The sequence below is a fragment of the Hesperophylax consimilis genome, chromosome 23 (assembly GCF_061612785.1).
Source record: "Hesperophylax consimilis isolate HC1 chromosome 23, BYU_Hcon_1.0, whole genome shotgun sequence".
Classification (NCBI taxonomy): domain Eukaryota; kingdom Metazoa; phylum Arthropoda; class Insecta; order Trichoptera; family Limnephilidae; genus Hesperophylax; species Hesperophylax consimilis.
Window position 1 is genome coordinate 29617020 of NC_142858.1, and position 21702 is coordinate 29638721.

General features: G+C 36.0%; 1 protein-coding gene across 1 annotated transcript; it reads left to right on the top strand.

Annotated features, from left to right (window-relative positions):
* Window positions 1–613: 613 nt before the first annotated feature.
* LOC149412542 (uncharacterized) lies at window positions 614–15867 on the top strand. Its single transcript, XM_089645728.1, has 7 exons — window positions 614–660; window positions 1232–1348; window positions 1431–1592; window positions 1811–2079; window positions 2640–2708; window positions 3550–3707; window positions 15724–15867. The coding sequence occupies exons 1-7, from the start codon at window positions 656–658 to the stop codon at window positions 15865–15867; spliced, it is 924 nt and encodes a 307-aa protein (XP_089501854.1). The 5' UTR covers window positions 614–655.
* The last annotated feature ends 5835 nt before the right edge of the window (window positions 15868–21702 follow it).

Consider the following 21702-nt stretch of genomic DNA (forward strand, 5'->3'; position numbering starts at 1 on the left):
TCTGCAAAGACTAAGTTTCCTTTGGAAACAGATGGAGTGTATAAACTCAACTGTTCCGGATGTGATGACAGAGCGGACTATCTCCAAAAGGATTTCAGAACACTTCAGAGCTTGTAAACTCGGCCACCCTGACAAATCGGCAATTGCCGAGCATTTGATTGACACCGGGCATTACTTTGGATTTGTTCCTGAAATCCTGGGGAGACCCAAAATTTATAGAGCACGGCTGATTACGGAGGCCATTGAAATTCATAAAAATCCCGTAAACATTAACAGAGACGATGGAGCTAAGCTCAATAGTTCTTGGTATCCGGTAATTGACGGATACACCAGAGCTAAACAAAGAAAACCACTTTAACCACTGGAACGATTTCGGTCGAAAAATCGACCACTTTTATTTTTCTGCGATTGATATCGGTCCAAAAATGGACCGATTTTTCTACCATTCGTAAAATATTTATTGTAATTATTTAAAACGTTTCCATGGCCAGCTACTTGTTTTATCGAATAGCTGATAATATATTCTCTTTGTCTATGAACTTATCCGTTGTCTTTGAAGTGTTATTTAACGAGTTTTCGCGGTTTTTTTATGGCGTCCTGTCAAAAACAAAATTATAAATTTTCAACATTCACGAAATTTTGGACTCTTCCTAAAATGCCGTAAGTAATTAATTTATTGGGTTTTTAACGCATAATTATATATCTGTGTAATCATGATTGACTTATCTATCTTTGAAATGCGTTTTTAATTCGTTTGTTTGTATTATATTGTTTTGGTTGAAGTTTTTGTGTAAGATTACGTCAACTGAAGACGTCATCTGTTTTTGATTTACAATAATGTCTTAAATACTGCACTCGCGCATTTGAAATATAGATATTCCATCACAGTGATTCAAAACAAAGAGATATATATAAGTTTTATTTGAATTGGTTCATTATTAATACAGATATTTGCTAACCAATTATTTTAAGTCATATGTCAAAAAGTTGACTCTTTTTCACATGTAAAATGGTGTAAAGCCTTCGTCACACAATAAAAATTTAGTAATTTAGTTGTATAATTAATTAATTTGTTTACTTTTACCAAATTTGTGCAGAAACAGCTGTCGTCCAGGGAAAGGGATCACTCCACAACCCAATAATTATTTTCAAATTTTATATTAGTGCAATATTTAACAAAATTTAAACATTTAAGTACTTACATTAAGTGTTTTCAATTTAAAATTTATAGAGCGGTGCTGACTGCAAGAGGAGGCAGAGGAAAAGGGAGACGTGGGGTACGAGCTGGTGCCGGACTACCTGCACGTGGACGTCAACGCAGAGCTGCAATTGCAGCCTCGTCTGGAGTGTTAGTATTTTTTAATGTTTTTTTATGAAAGTACTTTGCTGTGGCCGTTGAACTCATCATATATTTGTATTTATTTAAACAGCGACCCTGCTTTGCTACTGGTGCGAGAAGATCGCGTCAAGGCCCTAAAGGCTGTTAGGGCCCTGCCTGCTTCCATCCGGCTAGAGCTGGAAAGCCGAAAATTCAAGAAGCAGGCGGCGCGCATTTTGCTCCCTACCGCACCTCCAAGAAAAACTAAACAAAAGTAAGTAATCGTATTTAGATGCTTGGTACAATATTATTGTTTTTTCCTGACAGCGTTCCACTCTTACAGTGAGAGTTGGTAAGTTCAGCGCTCTGTGCATTTGGCACATTCAGTGCATATTTTACAGAGTTCTTATTTTATTGTTTATTTACATACTGTACTTACTGTTTCACACGTGAATGAGAACAATTTTCTATGATTTATGTAAATGTTTTCAGAATTCCATCTCCGGAGAGAACAACGTGTCCCTTTTCACAAGGGACGCCTTCACCGTTGCCACGACCCGTACCACCACCGTGGATGTCCACTCCCGCACAGACCCAATCAACGGCTCCCAATGCACCAATTATGCCTATCCGTGCAGCATCTCCCGAGCCGTTACCTGGGACATCGCGGAGTGGGGAACTCTTCTCTCCGGAAGCCGGCTATCACAGCGAGCTGTGGGTGGACGTACCATTCTACGAAGAATTGTCGGCGTTTGGGAACGGTGAGTTTATTTTTTGAAATGTCATACCAGGGGCTCAATATAAAATCAATTATCTATATTTTATATTGATATCCCTAGCACAGTTTCACTGTTGGTATATTGGCAGGAAATAAGCATAGTACTTAAAAATTCCACATAACAAACATACAAAATGTATTGTTGTTATGTCGTGGATGCATCATTACACATCTTTTTTCTGTAACGGGTATTGCAGAGTGAGAAATAAGACATGCCGAACTTCTTTGCGAGGATTACATTTGATTCACCGGCTTCTAAACGGTGTAATACAGCATTTTTTTCTTAAATTGAAAAAACACTTTCGCTTCACGGGACTCATTGTGTTGCGAGGCTGTATTGGTAGGTGGGTTTTGTAACCGGACAAATTATCATTAAAATAGGTCGCTTTACGTAGTTGGTCACTTTAAACGGATACGTTTTCCTACTAAAAGCTATGAAACCTTACTAGAGTTTACATTATCGTCACTTAAAACAGTAGACCGTTAAATGCAAAGTCATTATATCCAAATTCTACTGTAAATTTGTGTTTTCTTTTATTTCAGAGTCAGACATGGGCAGAAAAAGTAACGTGGACGAGGCAGCTGTACTAGAAGAGTCTGTACTTGGAAACCGTGAGTTATAAAACTAACTAACTTACCTTCACGCCATTTCGGTAGGCAGAGAGGATGAACCACCATGCAACTCGATCTTGGCACACACACTCTTTTCTTCATTCCATACCTACCTGACTGTGCTATTCTGACTCCTGACATTGCCCGCCTCAAGTATTTGATTAACTTTTTATATTTTTTTTTATATGAATACCTCACAAGAGCCTCAGCTGGAGCCAGTGAGACTATGGCATCCCCAATTGGGGGATGTTGTGAGGCTGAAGGTAAGTGGGGAAGGGAAAGAGGAAGATGGGGAAGTACCTGGCTATTCAGATCTAGTCACTAAACACGGCTAAAGCCATTTGGAGCAACGTTTCAATTCTGAATGGTGGTCTTACACCAGGGCGATACTGGTAGTATCTTCCACTCTGGAACGTGCCGCAAATATACTATATATTATTTTAATTATTATTTTAATTAATTAATTGTGAAATAACACAAATCAATCAAATAAAATTTATTTGCGCACGCCGGGTTCGAACCGGCGACCTTCGGAATGGCAGTCCAATGCGTTACCACTGGACTATGCCGGCCGTCAAAAGCCATTTCAAGCAACGTTTCAATTCTGAATGGGGTCTTACACCAGGGCGATACTATGGGTATCTTCCACTCTGGAACGTGCCGCAAATATAATATATATTATTTTAAATGAATTTTGTGTGAAAATAACACTAATTATTCAAATATAATTTATTTGATTTGATCCCGCGACCATCGTATTGCGAGTCATAAGCCGTACCAGAGGCAGTGGGTTATCGTAATATAGACACATTAAATTAATTTGGGTTTTCTGTTGTTTCAGAAATGGACAGATCGAGCGACGAGGATGACGAAGCGAGTGACGTCGACCACGAAGAGAGCGATGAGGATACCTTCTGCATGCCGCCAATACCTTATCATAATATTATCAACGTTTCACCTAACTCCGCTATGGCCATAGACTTTAGTAGACAAGACCAGGTAGATAGTGAGGCAATGCGTTTGATTCTGCCGCCTGAAGGTTACTCTTTCGATTGGTCTAATGATATCTTACGTTTTACTGGGATAAGGGAGACTTTCACAGGCACGCCGGGACCAACTTTCAATACCGACGAAATGGGCAAACCTGTGGATGCCTTTCTTAAAATCTTTGATGCAGATTTCGTTGAACTGATCGCGAGAGAGACCAACAGGTATGCAGATCAATGGATTGCGAAAAAACAATTTAAGCGTCATGCGCGTACCAATAAATGGGCTCCCACGAATAAAGAGGAAATGTATGTATTCTTGGCAATTTTAATGTATCAAGGTATTAGTCTTTTCCAGATCTAGTCACTAAACATAACTAAGCCAATTCAAGCAATGTTCAATTCTGAATGGTGGTCCCTCACCAGAGCGATACTCAGAATCTCACTCTATAGCGAGGCACAATGATATTATTATGTATTGATTTTCTTAAATTATGAATAAACCAATAAACTGAATACATTTTTATTATGACAAAGTGTGTAAACAATGTTTAAATCAAAATACTGCTCTTTCATTGTAACCATACAACTGTAATATTGATTTAAAAGGATATTAGGGCTTAATAAATAAATCAATTATTGGTTCCATCAATTATTTTCCCCTCATCCATTTTTTTTCGATACCTTTGCGTTTAGATATAAAATTATCACTATGATTTTATTTGCCATTCTACGGTCATACAAAGGTTTGATATATATACAGGGTGTATCGGCACTAACCCGACAAACTTTAACCAGCTATTCCTTAGCACATTTGGAGTAAAAAATGTTATGGGCACTTTGCTGTCCGGTAGCATTTTTTTTTCAATTAAAAACAAAAAAAAATGAAATTTCCACACTACATCACTGTCATTGGCATTGCGTTTCGTGTTCAAGAGCTGTTATAAGCAAGTATGTCAAAAAGCGTATTCGCTCTTTCGCACACACTAAATAATAATAGTTAAAAATGAAACGAATGGTGCCGTGCTATTTCGTTGTGACTGTAAACGTGCGCCAATATAGGTACACACGTGCATTATTCAACGGAATTCGAATAAAATATTTGCCAGATGGGTTTTCAAACTTTGTCAAAGGGTAAAACAGTGGTGACATGTGGTGAAAATATGAATAATAATTTTTTTATAAAAAAAAAACGTTACCGGACAGCAAAGTGCACATAAGATTTTTTACTCCAAATATGCTAAGGAATAGCTGGTTAAAGTTTGTCGGGTACGTGCCGATACACCCTGTATACAAATTTATCATCATTTTACATATTCCGATATACCCTATGTAGATTGACCTTAAGGTAGCTGTCAGTAGTGATTTTTCGTCAAATATTGGTGAATTTCATCAACTTTCAAAGTATCCCCCTGAAATATTGGCAATGTTTATATCTATGATGTATATCTCATTTTAAGCCTTATTTCCTCGTTTTGCACGTTATATAAAAACATGGTTACAAATCTCCAGTTCTAATTTACAATTATTTAAAAAGAAGCACCATGATTTTGACATCGTGAAATAGGCTCTCTGTATAATTCATCAAATGAATAAAATAAAGCCAACACGGCGACTATGCTTATTAATAATTGTAGACAGTTAATGTATCTTCCTAACGTAATACCAGTTTTTGTGGTAAATTTATTATATAGTATAATACAGTGATTTCAATTTTGACACGTCACGCACTCAAATTTTAAAAAATTATTTTCTAACCAAACTTTTGAAGAGAGCATAACGTACAAAAAATTATTTTCCCATTATATTCTTGCATCTGTGGTTATCAAACAGGCCATAGAGAACATAAAAACGTAGAAAATATTCTATAAAGATATTTAAAACTGCCACTGGCGGCAATTTCAAATCACAAAAACGCTAATTTCGCGCATTCATAAAGTTTAAGATTTTTTAATAATTTATCTATCAATTCTAAAAATATAGAATAATTATAAAAATATAGGTGAATTCATTGGCTGTATAGCACTACAATCAGTTTTATGTCTCCGTATTAAAATTCGGAGGTTTGATTTTTTTAATGTTGGCGGAAAATATTCAAATTCGTCGCCAAAAAACCGCGAGCAATCGGAGAAAAAAGTTTTTTGACGCGCGATCGTTCGAGTGGTTAAATAAAAAATGATACGTTAATGTTAGCTCCGAGGGTTGGAGCTGGCAACACGGTATCACAACCTCATACATAAGCTCACATTTTAACACAACCTCAAATAACACATCTGCCCTGATGATGGACACTGCAATGTTGTCCGAAACGTTGGCTAAAGAAGGAGTTAGCGCAACACGGCATAACACCCCAAAAACAAATAACATAAATACTTTTGGCCGTGAAAATCTTAAATCATTTCAACATTGTAGATTTATTAACAGATCCGCCAGTGTGGCCATCGTATCATCGTGGTCATTTATTTCGTGTCAACATCGGTGTGTGTTGCGTACCGACAATTGGTACTTTTGAATGGACTGTAATTTTACCAAGATAGAAAGAATCAAGCGATTGTATTTATTACAAGGAAAAGTGGGGAAAGTGAGGCCTTTACAAATGATGGTTCTGGTGTTTTCTTGAAGGTCCCGTGGGCACTATTAATAGTTTATAGATGTACATCTTAGCACCGTTCCACAACACGAACTGGTTTTGCGATCGACAATGTTTAATGTATATTCACTTGGGGATGATAATTTATAGTCTTTCATAAACTTTTCATGAGATAAACGAGGGGCGAAAAATATGCAACTATGTGCGACAACGAGTATTCTAACATGAAAACAAGTGACACTTGCTTTGGGCTTCTGTTCATTCAAAATCTTACGGGAGCGGTTTCAAATTCCAGCGTGCGTAAGTAAATTTTATTTGATTAATTTGTGATTCTTCACAATTTACTTAATTAAAAAAATATATATAGTGTATTTGCGGCACGTTTCAGATTGTACACGTCTTCACATTTCAGTATCGCCCTGTTGTAATACCACCATTCAGAATTGAAATGTTGCTTGAAATGGCTTTGGCTGTGTTTGGTGACCAGAGCTGTATAGCCTGCTTACCCACTACGTTCAGCCTCACAACATACCCCAATTGGGGATGCCATAGTCTCACTGGCTCCAGACGTTTGGGAGCAGTGCGGTTTCACACAAAAGGGCAATTTAAATAATAAGATACGAAATAAACGAATAAATCTAAAAACGCGAGTGAATGACATGGACACGTGTAGAAACCGGTAGCAAATTATAAAAAAATAATAGTAACATCTTGAACAAAGTTAAAAAGGTGTTTTAATCCATAAAAAGTCATATTATTAGTAAGTATTTTGAAATTGTGGTGGAATCAAAGAGGAAAGGAACTGGTTGAAAAAATGTAGCCTTGAAAGTAGCGTGAAAACATGATAACGTGTAACAATTAACACTGCACAGCACTGCTTTGTTTCGAATCGGATATGCCGATTGTCAGAATGTTTCGATTATACACATCACTAATTGTTAAAAACTGGTTACAGCGAGGCTGTATTTAATAAAGTCAATAAAAAGGTTCCTACATTGTCCCTGAAGTGGATACTTAGCCCGGAAAATAGCGAGGCCTCGCTTAACTCTGAACACAGCGGACTAATTAAATGAGCTTCGGTCTTCAGTGTGTCAGTGGAGCGAGCGCCACAAGAGCGCCCAGCCGACCTCTTACGAAACGACATCCCTTACCTAACGACGTAATGAATAACTACAAGGAATGCGACAAAAGCCCTCAGTGTTAATCCATCGACAACTAAAGGTTGTCTAAGGAAACCTAACGATCACGTTGAATAAATATTAAGGCTCCGCACTAAGCGTTCAAAAACAAGAAGAAGATGGGTTAAAGAGAAATAATAATAATGGGTTAAAGAATACGAATGTTAGAGGGAGCGCACTAATAATGAAAAAACCATAATAATTCATGAAATATTTAATAAGACACGACTAGTTTAAATTAGAGCAAAAATATCGACAAATTTTAAGTTGCATTCAACGAAACACTGATTTTTTTCATACTTATAACATATTAACAACAGAACAAAATGTGATTTTTAGGACCTTATCGGTAGAAGTACGGGGGCTTAAGAATGCGAGGGAAGTCACTGATGAAAAGCCTTTTACCTAATGATTATATCGAATTCAAGGAAATGAGAAAGGTCACCGATACAAATCAATCGATTCACTTTACCTAACTATTGTACCCCCGATGGAACTAACTCGACACCTGTTGTATAGCTATAAGGAATGTGATAATCGTTTCGGACTATGGCCCGGTTTATCAATTGCTTTTAAGCTCGGCTTGGTAGGAATGTCAAGCTTAGCACATAATCTGTATATTGGTCGTAAGCATGGATAACATAAATAATAAACGTTTTGTCCATGATTTCAATAGAAGAATGTGTTTCTTTTTTCTTAGCTAAACCAAACTTTTGTGATCGTGATGTTTATTTTTAGGCGTGTTTAATTTAGGAGTTGGTTTTTCATAAAGTTTCCCGCTTCAATCAGCAACGTGCTATAAGCTTATTTTTTCCTGGAGTCAGTGCACTAATCATGAAATTATGACAAACGATGCGCTGAAAACAAAACCTTTAAATTCCTTCTTATAATACCTTACCTGACTATTTTCGATTGATTATCAATTAATATCTAATCGCTCGATGAATATACAAAAGCATATTGACAAAATCAGGCAATTTGTGATGAAAGCAATTATTGTCGGAAACGTCAAATTTTATAAGTGACACTGCTAACGTCCAGCGCGGCGCGAGCGTAAAAAAATCTTTGTGGCTTATCAAGGTTTGAGCGGCCGATTTAGCTAGGTACATCTGGTACAACACCTCAAAACTGATTTACAGACAAACATCTTACATACTCAAAAAACCAGAGCCAAACAAACAGAGATACTAAATATACCAAAGTGTAACTCTACCTTTGGACAAAGAAGCTTTAAATTTTTAGCAGCAAAACATGAAGTCGAATCATAGAAGTGGCTGAAAACTTCCAAAACCTAGTCCCCCTCAACACAGGATCTCGTAGTGAGGAGGACTACGAAAATAAAAAATCTAGTAAAAATGTAAAAAAAAAATTATATATAGCTATTAAAAAAAAAAAAGGAGACCATGCAGGAGATGCATATTCTAGCTGCGATCTCAGTAAACATTAATTTTTAACGATGAATGTCATCCATAGCAAGAATACAGATCAACCATTGTACAACTATATACCGGGCATTTTGTGTACCTGGGGAACTAATCCGACAATCTTTAGCGAAATAACTAATTGTCTTATCAATTATGGTTGTATTCGTTTAAGTAATGTGAGAAAAGTCCCTGGTAGAAATCAATAGACGAGAGTTCGAGACCCTTTAAATTCTTAGGCCTCTGGCATATTCTGTCACTAGGTCGAGTATTTCCGCTTAACAATAAAATCCAAATAAATGGAATATTAAAATGCAATAATATTGGGATTTTCATGAACACGTGTTGCAACATCGTTATAGTAAAATTCTATCAGGAAATCTATTAATTCATTCTTTAAAACCCGCAATCCCGTTTTTAACCGGAGTTACCAAAAAATAGAAGATATTTTTAATAAATTAGCATAAGTCTTTTTTCTCTGCATGGGAATGCGAAAAACATGCCTTTTACCTATCAATTTTATTGAATTGAAACCAAGAATGTGATGGTGATGATAATCCTTAGACAATAATAAATAATATCAGCATTCCTGTCTGCCATACAAAGGAGCTAATTCTGTCAAATCTCCTGGACTTATGGTGTAACTAGTCTCCTAGTCCTCAACGCCCCTCTTTGGACACTGGAGGCTTTCAAAGGAAGGAAGGAAGGAAGGAAGTTAAGGACGTCTAGAGGGGCGACGCCGATGGCAGACAATTTCTATCTGCAAAAATTCGACGAAATCTAGATGAATTAAATAATAATAGTAACAGATGGCCCTCTGGCTTTGACTTTTTCCTCTCATTGAAACATTATTTATCTCTGAAATAAGAGATGGGCCACACGTCACACCCTATCTATCCTATCCTTATAATGGTGCATGTTTAAAAACTAAAATAACTGTTTTTAAGATACGCAACAAATGGTAATGTAAAACGGTAAGATAAAAAATATGCGGGGCACTATATTTTTTTTACTTTCAAAGTGGACGATGTTCGAAACAAGTTGGAGAACCGGTGGTGAAATGTTACGTCCCTGCGCACCGGGAGTCTCTCAAACATATCAATCGATAAAGTGTATTTAACGTCAATAAAGGAGTAAAAATTTATTACCGGGCTTAAAATTTAAGGTGGAATCATATTTATGAAATTGAAGAAAACATATTGCGTTACGTGTGTACGCAAAGCGGTTTCACGGCATAATAAAAATAGTCGAAGTTGGGAAATAATTCATGGACTAACATAAAAATATGATTTTTGAGATTCTTTGATTATCTGGTGAGTATCATGAATCGCCTGATATACGTAAAATACCATCATACGTGGTTTACGATACGCACGCCTCAGGAATCACGTTGCTATAACTTTCAGTCTATTTTCATCCTTCCTCTGCCAGTTACACGCCTCACTAGATAATCAAAGAATCTCTTGTCATTTTTGGTGGGTGTTACCCAAATCTAAATTCTTTACACGGAAGGCGCCCTCTTAAAGAGTGGTTTTTGCATAGACATGTGAATATTAGTAGACCTGCCCTAAGTGATTAAAAGCGTATTATCCCCACTCCCCATACCGGTTCCATTGGAGCCGGCTGTGCTCGCGTATGGCCTCAAGTGAAATTTGAAAACGTGACGTCATCATTCTTGTGCGAACTATGGTCGAGGCATCATCGGTTCATTTTACGAAATAACACGGCAAAATGTTGACTTGTACTATGAAAACTTGTAAAAATAGATGTGAAAAAGAGAATAAACCCAATTGTCGTATTACATTCCATATATAAGCATTATTTTACTTTATTTTAAGCATATTCACATCGTATAATATAGATCAGTTTTAGAAACATATACTATCACATCGAGAAACGTCTGGACGCGAAACACAAAGCTGGTTGGTTGCTGGGAAGTAAATTATGAACATTTATAAAAGTGTCTTAACTAAATACTTAAACGAAATATTCGACTCTGAAAATGGAACCGAATTTTTTTGCCGAATTTGGACTTCGCTAATTTGTTCATAACGTGGCGAGTAATTTGCGCTCCCATGTAAAAATGTCTATTCATTCAAAAGCAGATTTTACTTTTAAGAAGTAAATGGTGATATTATAATGCGAGATGCCTATTTACTGTCAGATTGATTTATTGACGAATCACAGTCAGCCTTACTCCCTTCGTTCTTCAACAGTTGATTTTACCCCTGACCATTATCTTCTCGTCTATTAATTCCTATGTCTGTGGGTTTTTGGCATGATAGTTCTAACCAGTAAAAATAATCACACGCCACTGGTACCAACATACACGATTCCGACTCCTTGGGGCCCCAGGTCTTCGCTATCTTATTAATTGGCTATACGACCATGAGCTTATATAAATTACATAATTTTATGTTAGTCCATGAATTATTTCCCATCTTCGACTATTTTTATTATGCCGTGAAACCGCTTTGCGTACACACGTAACGCAATATGTTTTCTGTGTAATACAAATAAATACATAATTCCTGGTGGAAAATAAATAGATGAGACATGAAGCGAAAAAAAAGGTTCCACTTTTTGACCACAAAATGTCCTTCAATTCTCCCAACGCTCTAACTAAAACTACCGATTCGGGTCTACATGAACCGCTTATCGCGTCCTAATAGTGGAACCAGTAGCGCCTCTAATTGTAGCTCTATGGACATGACACGATTTAGTTTTCACTTTTCATATTACGCATCAAGTACTAGACCCTATGAGTATGCACGTAGACAGAGCACTATTCAGACAGAGAGGATCATGACTAATTAGCAATGCCAATAGGCAATGCCTTTATAAGTAGATATACTCACATAGAGGGAGAATGCGAACGAGAAACCGGAAAGTCAAATTCAGAACAATTAGAACGAGCTGGCGTTGGATAATTGTCTTTATTTTCTATAGCAGAATACATAACAACAAACCCACATACGTTTTTGAACAACAAAATCATTATGAAACCACAAACTGGAGAATGTTAAGAAATGTCGAAAGAAAATTCAATGGGGAAAAATAAATAAAAGTGATAATAAGATATATACTTTGTCTTGGTATGTAACAATATTATATCAAGAACACGTGTTCCGACATCGTGATAATATATTCTTAATTTACTAGTTTATCAAGAAACCTATTAATTCATTATTTAAGGCCTTTAAGGTTTTAACTGGACTACCAAAAATGGAATTAATTCTTCATAAATGAGCAATACTCATTTTTCTACGCGAAGAGTGGTGAATACTGTCAGTATCGCTCTGGTAGGAAGACCGCCATTCAGAATTTAAAACATTGATTGAAATGGTTTTAGCCGTGTTTGGTGACCAAATCCGAATAGCCAGGAACGTTCTCACTTCCTCTTTTTCCTCCACAATAAAAAAGATACGGTCTCAACTAACTCAACTTTATTACTATCTTAGTTGCAAGACAATATTATAAATTCTGGATTTGAAATATGAGATCGACAAATATGACGTATAATAATTAGGACCCAATGGTCGAGTGGATAAAAAGACGTTGTCCCGGTAAGACAGGGATCCTGGGTTCGATTCTCAGTTGAGACCGTTTTCTTTTTATTTTTTCTGTGTCTTGTTCTGTTTCATGCTTCGTTTTGATTTATCAGTATTATTTATAAATAGGAATATAGGAAACCTATATAAATAAAAATTTGATTTGTTTATCCGAGATACTATCTGGAATTCATTTGTTTCGTTTAGATGCATTATTAGTATTTTTTTCTTTTTCAATAATCTTTTGGAATTTCCGCAATGGCATGATGTGATTAATGTATTTATATTTATATTATTTTTTGTACACAGTTTATACAAGTTTTGTTAACCCTCACTAGGAGAACCTGTGCTGAGGGTTTTATTTTTATATTAACTCCACACAGGAGGCCCTGAAGAAAATAATTTCCCTCGGGGCCTATGTCATCTTTGGGGATGCTGTGTGGAGGGTCTTTTTGTGGAGAGGAAGGAGTGAACATGGGTCTTGAAGAGTCCCATGTTGTAGGAGGGAGGAAACACAGAGGCCGGCAGTTCGTTCCACAGCCGAGCTGTTGAACTTAAGAACGAATCGTAGAAGCGACCCGTTCTCATGTGACAAATGTCAACCGTATACAAATGTTGGGCGCGCGTTTGGCGTGTATCCCGACTACGCACCAGTGCCGAAGGGATCAATGACGCTAGTTCCTCAGAGCATCTTCCATTGTAATACCGATAGAACAAGGACAGCATACCTACCTGACGCCTGTGCTCTAAAGATTGCAGTCCGTTTGTTAAGATTGGGGAATCTATCAAACGGACCGCCCGTTTTTGCACAGAGTCAAGGGTTTTTTTCAGGTATTTAGGGGCTCCGGACCAGAGATGGCTGCCAAATTCGACAGTAGGGCGCACTTGCGATTTGTACAGGGTAAGCAGTTGTGTACTATTAAAGTATCTGCGGGCCCTGTACAGTACGCCCAGCTTCTGAGAGGCCAACTTTACTCTGGCTTCGATGGAGCCCCCGTACCTGAGCTGGTCACTTATAGTTACACCAAGCATATCAATGGAAGGCCTGTTCGGAAGATTGCTTCCGTTGAAGGAGACTAGATTATCATTTGGATCCCTTTTAGACGTAATCAGACAGGATTGGGTCTTTGAAACATTAAATTCGACGAGAGTATTTTTACCCCAGGAGGAAATACTCTCGAGATAACCGTCCATTCTCTGCTTCAAAGCCCTCCGAGCCGTTGGAGTTTGTTTAGGTGTTAGCGTGTATTGGGAAAGCGTTATTACGCCGTCATAAGTAAAAACACATCATCGTCCTTGAGGTACTCAAGAAGGATACTGTGATTTCACCCATGGCGGCAGTAGGCTGTTACCGCTTACCGGCGGAGCAAGTCAATATTTATATCATGACTAGGTATGTAATTAAAGGTATTAATGATATTGTTGATTCATTGTTTGTGGAAAATATAATATGTAACAATGCAACCTTGCGTAACGCTAAGATGGTATGAATATTGAAAACAAATAATACGTAGGTATGTAGATGATTACACGTTAGGTAAGCGGTTGGTTTTCACCAAATAAAACTTCAAAGTAAAGAAATTTTTTAATTTTAATTAAAAAATCGTTTATCGATTTTTCATTCAGAGTTGCGGCAATAAGTGTTTTGGGTTAAAAGGCGACCCTGTGTTGAATGGCTACTTTGAAACATGTTGGGTTATGTCATCCCGCTTGAACCAATCAACCCACCGTCACGTTCCAACACGTGGGTATGAATGGATTTACGTAAACGAAAAAAGTCACGTTAAAAAAATAATTAAAATAATTTCGCAGCATGAATCGTGATTATGACCTTATTATGCACACTCAAACAGAAAGGTCCTAATTGTTAGTCAATATATAAAAAATATAATATGTATATAAACCACAAATATACATATATAGCTAATGTGTACCCGGCATTGTTCGGGGTTTTGAATGGTTTGGAGTAAAGTTGTGAGGTAGCTTTAGTGTTCTTGAAAATTACACTAAAGCTACCTCATCAGCATTTTAATGTGGAAACAACATAATTGTATTTTAATAAGTATTTCTTTCACTTGAACGTGCCATGTATTCTTCGGGCATTCTCAACTTCTCCTGCACTTCATTTTTCCTTACACCCCTTTCTTTTACTTTTACTCGTTCATAACACAACATCAAACGCCACATAAGCATTTGATTGTTTTGAATGGGCCATGTCTACCTTGGGCGTTCCGGAGCTCCTTAACCATCACTACCATGTCTTATATTTTCATCACCCATTCATCGTTCATTAAACCAAAAGTAATTAATTGAATTATGTCTTCCTAGGACATTTCCCGACATCTACTGTTCGCTACTGTATACTGTATACTGTATACTGTATATTAAAAAACTACATTAAATCGACTACATATCTCATTCTAATGCAGAGATAATGCGTTAAGTGTTCCACGGGCGTACCCGAGTTGTTTAACCATTCAAACCACGCTTTAAACACCACTGCCACTAATAAGAAAAAAACTCTGAATTTTTTTTCTCAATCGGATGAATGGTATAGGAACGCGTACGGTTCCTATACCAATCGGATGAATGGTATAGGAACGCGTACGGTTCCTATACCAATCGAATGAATGGTATAGGAACGCGTACGGTTCCTATACCAATCGGATGAATGGTATAGGAACGCGTACGGTTCAAACAAAGAAACATTCATTTTATAAGATTGTGGGGATACTTAGACCCACAAAAAACGAACTGCAAATAGTTGAACCATTAGTGGGCTACAGAAAGGAAGTAAGAAATAATCTGGTTCAAGAGCGTGTTACGAAACACTCCTCCGATGTTCAACGGATTTCATAAAAAAAGTTGATACCTACAATTTGTAATCTCCATTATTGCCGGAGCTTGAGTCACATCACGTTTATGTAAGGTGAATTTAAAGCGAACGTCTGTAAAGTTATATAACAGCTAAAATTTTGACGATTCGTCGCGGCCCGAATACGATTGTAGATGTACACTGTACGTCTTGTACAGTTGGCGTCCTTATCGAACTCAACTCAAACTCAAAGGCAAGGCGAGAAAATAATGGAACACAGCGAGTCACTTCGAATGTCGCTTATATAAGCGAATATTATGTAAAAGGCTGTATAATAAGATAAACTAGTCGGCTCGCGGGATTATGTAGGTGATATTGGAGTGTTGATGGTATTTGTGCGCGCTGCCGTGTGTGTGGGACAAGACGAAGAACCGGCTCGACGTAGGTATCCTATTACGCTTTCAATGTCAACAGCGTACGAGTGCAAGGATCGCGCATGGAGAGGCGGGATGCTGCGCGAGCGTGTCTCCGCCTGCCTCGGTCTACCTACCAGGTGGGATCTCCATATCGGCCGCCGGAGACCTGAGGGTGGAGGGAGATAAGAGATTCAAGCACTGAAAGTTTTGAGAAGTACCGGCTCAACGTAGGTATCCCATTACGCCTTCCATATCCACGGCGTACTGGTGAAAGGACCGCGAGAGGCGAGGCGGGTTATGTGACCTCTGCCTACTCTGCGTTCCTCTGTCTGCCTCTATATGTCAGAAGACAAAACCTTCCATATCGGCCGCTGGAGACCGGAGGGTAATAAGAGATTCATGACACTGACAGTTTTACGAAGTACCGGCTCAACGTAGGTAATTTACGTTTTCAATGTCCTTAGCATTTATATTTAAAACAACAACAAAATAAATTACCAAAAAATGAACACAATACATGGTACATATCATTTTGTATTTGAATGTTTGAAAAGAGAAAAAATACGAGTGTTTAAAGTGCAGATGGTATAATAATAATATAAAATAATAATACAGGTTCATAATATATAAAAATGAATGTTTCTTTGTTTGTTCCCTATAGACTCAAAAACTATTTTAATTATCGAAGAAAGCAAACACTTTTTGGCTTGACATTATAACTACTTTAATTTTCATTTTAAAAATTGTTACTGATATGTCAAGGGTCTACGCTAGTATTTACATAAATATTACAGCCCAGAATACGCCCAGTAAGTACAGAATAAAAAGCGCGCACATAAAATACTGGCGTTATTGCATAACCGCGTTTAGCTTTATCAAATGTTGAGTCAGTTTCATATATTGCCACAATACTGTTTTGTTGCACTCGACGGGCCTCAACCGAATCGCTTACGGGAGGCAGGTACATTATTTGTAATACAAACACCTAGTTGCCGGTTGCCGGTTGCTTGTTGAGGGCGGGATACTCGACTCTGCCGTAAGACAGTATTGCATAAATGTGTCGCAACTCGTAACGTATTTTATGGACACAGATATGACCCACTATTTACAATTTACAGAATGAATAAACCGTTACCGCGAGAATGATTGCGGAATTTGTTGAATATTACAGCTGAAATCAAATCATACATGTTTATAATTGCCCTAATTACATCACTTTTTTTTAAATTCTTATATGTAACGATAATTTTAGGTTTTTAATGTTAATTTTCTTAAAAATAAAAATATATGAAATTAAAATATTTAATAAGAGCAGGCGCTAAAATGTAAGAGAAAATTAACTGATATAAAATCTGTTCAAATTATTCGTTTCCCTGTTAAAAACGGGACTGCAGGCCTTTAACGGATCAATTTACAGATTTTATAAAAAGTATCAGTAAAAAGCGAGTTTGTTATGAGAACGACAGAACACGTGTTAATAAAATACTAATACTGTCGCATTTCCTCAATATATTTATCAGCAAAAGAACATGTGTTCCGATATATTCTGAACGGACTCATATTTTATCAGGAAATGGATTGACATCACATTTTTCAGAGGATTTCAATAAATCAGCCATACTCATTTTTCTCCGTGCGCATTATAATACACGGTGTCCGGATAGTAGTGATACAAACGTGAATCTACATCACACAAAAAAACCAAAAACTTTTTTTGATCTAAGTATAATTTTTTCAGCATTTTTCCAGCATAATAAACTTTTGGATACTGGTTTACGTTTCGACACATTTTAAAAGGCAAATTCCGTCTCGATAACGAAAGATCAAACAAAAAAAGTTGTAGGACTTAATAGATTAAAAGTACTCTAAATGTGATTGACCATTTTCCCGCTTGTATCACAAATTTCCATCTCAATGATCACAGACTCGACAGAATTTAGAGCTGAACATAAAATTCATATTTTCAGACAGTCATATCCATAAAGTCAGCAACCTTTGACCTTCACAGTCCGTGACATTGTAAATAACTAAATGTGTAAAAACTCTAAAGAATATGTAAGCTTTTTAAGGTCATTTATTTAAAATTCTCCAGTCGTTTAAAATAAGTATCTACTCTACTTCTATCACTAATATTCTATTACACGTAATGTTAATAGTAATGGAATGTACAACAAAAATTTAGAATCATGTAATGGCCAGTGTTTTTTTTTTAATATAATGTACTTCGTGTGCCTTCTTCTCCAATGATGAACTTTCTAATATCTGTATTATTTATACTCCCTTATTACTCTACTTCTATCACTAATCTTGTATTATACGTAATGTCAATAGTAATGGAAAGTAAAACAACAAATTTAGAAACATGTAATGGCCAATGTTTTTTGTTTTTTTTTTAAATTTAATGTCCTTCGTGTGCAAAGTCGTATCTTCTCCAAGATTGAACTTTCTAATATAAATGTGTTTATCTGAAATGATCTGTGAGGTAAGTATGTTTACCCCAAAAAAATTCACTAAAATATCCGGATAACATATATAGTTATACAATGAGAAAAATTAGTATTATTTATTAAGAATCTCTTCAAATTATTCGTAATTCGGTTAAAAACGGGATTGCAGACCCTTAACGAATAAATTGATAGGTTTCCTGTTAAACTTTTAGTAAAAGAGGTATGTATTATCACGATATCGGAACACGTGTTCATCAAAATCATAATATTTTTGCTTTTAGTCATTATGTAACATCAAGGCAAATGCACGTGCATGAATACGTGTTTCGATATATTAGGAAATTATTAAAAGTTTACCACATAACAACGACCTACAATCCCGTCTTTAACCGGATCACCAGTAATTTGAAGAGAATACTCATTTTTCTCAGTGTGGTACAGAAACATTTAATGATAATTATTATTGGTCTGGCGAACAAAAGGGGATCTTTGAAGTTTTTCAAATCTATCTGCGTTTTCAGAACCAGAATTAATAATAATTTGGCACAGTTACAAAATACTCGGAGGTAAGACACAACAAATTTAATAGTAGTTTAATGATAGCTCGAAATTTATGTCTTTCTGCATATTGTACGACATGATTTATTTCAAATGTTTGAGATTAAAAAACTCACACTTCGTTCCATTCTTCTACAATAAAGATAACCCATAATTAATTCATTATTCAGTATTATTTCTAATTAGATGTATTTATTAGCATATTAACTATTCCAATAATGAATAGTCTAGGGCCAATATATCATTAGCACTCGTTGTTATGACGAGTTAAGCCACCGCCATCTTTATTAATACAGGCCGTACTGTAGAAAATGAACCTACAGTTAAAGAGAGCTGCTTTCGGACTTAGTTTATTACTATATAGTATAACCCAAACCACTATATAGTTTAACCCAAAAGTCTGAAAACAGCTCGATAACTAGTAACTATACTACTATATCTATATATACTAACCTAGTACAAAATCATGTCTTTAATTGTCGGTTCAGTTTCTACAACACGGCCTGTATTAATGAAGATGGCGGTGGCTTAACTCGTCATAACAGCGAGAGCAAATGATATATTGGCCCTATTCAATACTGGAATAGTTAATGTGCTAATAAATACATCTAATTAGCAATTATCCTGTAATACCGAATTAATTATGAGTCTTCTTCATTCTAGTCAGTTTTTTAATCTATTTTAAACTGTCAGTTTATTTTCTACAGCAAGGCCTGTATTAATAAACATGGCGGTGGCTAAGCATATATGTAATCCATATGCATGGTGTAAGGGTAGATATCACCAATATTACTAGCTTTGTTTATGATTTTAATAGAGGAACGTGTTTCTTTGCAAAACCAAACTATCAGGATATTTCCAAATGTCAACGACCGCAGTTTATTTTAAGGTGGTATAAGTCCCCTTCTTCAATCAGAATGATACTCTAAGGACGGGTTGTTTCGGAGAATCTGAACAATTCATCAAATTTCAACATTCATTTTCAAGTTCTGTGAAAGACTTTTTCAAGTTCTGTTTTTATTTCAGTTTTGTCAAGCAACTAGCCTACAATGATATAAAAACAGAACTTGAATAAATCTTTCACAGATCCCGAAAATGAACGTTGAAATTTGATGAATTGTTCAAATTTTCCGAAACAACCCGTCCTAAGCGAGAAAACTAATTATTGTAAATAGTATTTGCTTTGCTGGAGGCAGCACTGTTCATAAAATTATAACGAACTAACCATTGAAAATAAACTGTTCTCTCATCGGAACTTTTACAACTCCTATTATGCTTTCTTACTAGGTGGTTTTAGATTGAAATCCACTATTATTATTAAGTAATTTACCATTTATAAAGTCCTCCACAATGCAAATGAGCTCCTAGCGTGGAGGACAATACACAATACACATCAACTTTGTATTATTAACATGTTAAGAATAAAAAATAAATAAATGTCGTCCTTTATAAGTTAATATCATCGAAATTCACAGTCGCTTGATGAATCAACGAAGTCCATCTGAGACAAAAGTACGCAATTATTTAAGTAAATGTATAATTTGACGTTATGCCACTACTACCGCCGCAGTGTTTAAAAGGCGAATAGTTCCAAGCCTAGCAAGGATTAAGCGAGCGACCGATTTGAGCGATCATAAAAAGCAACTGATATACCGGCCCTATGTTGGACTAGACCTGTCCAAAGTAGTTTGGTACATAGAAACACAGTCTGAGTCAAAATGTAAATAATTCAATTCTTAATTGAGATACATAGTATGCTAGAGTAATTAAACTGTACATTTCGAATTAGCGAACTAGGTAACAACCAGCGAACCTGCTGAAACGCCATTACGCAACTGCCCAGATTTAGTAAACTCCGTTGCTAACAAATCGCTTCAGATGCTCATCACAATAGGTCAATTGCATCACTTCGCAAACTGTTCGTATTGCGATATTAAGGCGAGGGGAATCGTAAATTTATTTCAATCTCAGGATTATGAAACGAAAGATCTCATAATATAATTATTATTCATGTTACAATAACGCCGGTTAACGAAAATCATGGAAGTTACGTATTTGAGGCAACTGTGTTCACTTTACAAACTCTTTGACCTAATAACAGTGGCGAACTCCATCAAATTTTATGCCATTTGGAATTTTCGACGTTTGAACGGTTTAAGCTTTTGCAAATTATCAGCTGTCAAGCACAACCGGCCATGCTCTAACGGGGTTTCAAACAACCCAACCTAAATATAAATAAGAATCATAGCAATGAAATTATTTATACAGTAAAAAAAACTTCGAAACTTCAGGTGTCAAATTATAAAGCCTTGTTTTGGTATTGCTCCATTTTGATTTCATCAATTCAAATTTACTTTTTCATATAAATATCTTCATACTATTCTAGTAACCACGTGCTCCTTTTTATAATTCGTGACGGTTCAGTGACATTTTCAAGACAAAATTAAAGAATTATCTTAATATTCTAATTTTGAATTATTTTTATATGTTATTCTAAGTAAGAACTGAAATAATAATATCTTAAAACAAGGATACTGCCATTTCTTAACATTCTGTCCTCCAAAAAGGGGCAATTTTAGGAGCAAATAAAAAATTGCAACAATTATTATTTAAAGAAAAATAAATTTAAATTTCTTTACTTACAATATTAAACCGAAAAAACATGTTTGTAAGTTCACCCAAACCTCACTCAAAATGACAAATAATTTTTTTTTATTTTTTTTTTTATTATTTTAATATACATCATATGGGTTACATTAATACATACATATTTTGCAAAATATAATATTAAGGTTCATATATGGTCATGTATACCTTATCAATAATTAGCTATGATTCATGAAATAAATACTGTATAGTAATTCGAACTTATTTTGTTCACGTAAGCACAGATTTAGTGATATATATGTACCTACTACTATATGTACCTACTACATTTGTCCCGTACGCATTCCTATACCATTCACCCGATTTTGCTGAAAGTTTATTCTTATTAGAGCCAGGAGTGTTTATAGAGGGGTTTGAATAGCAGA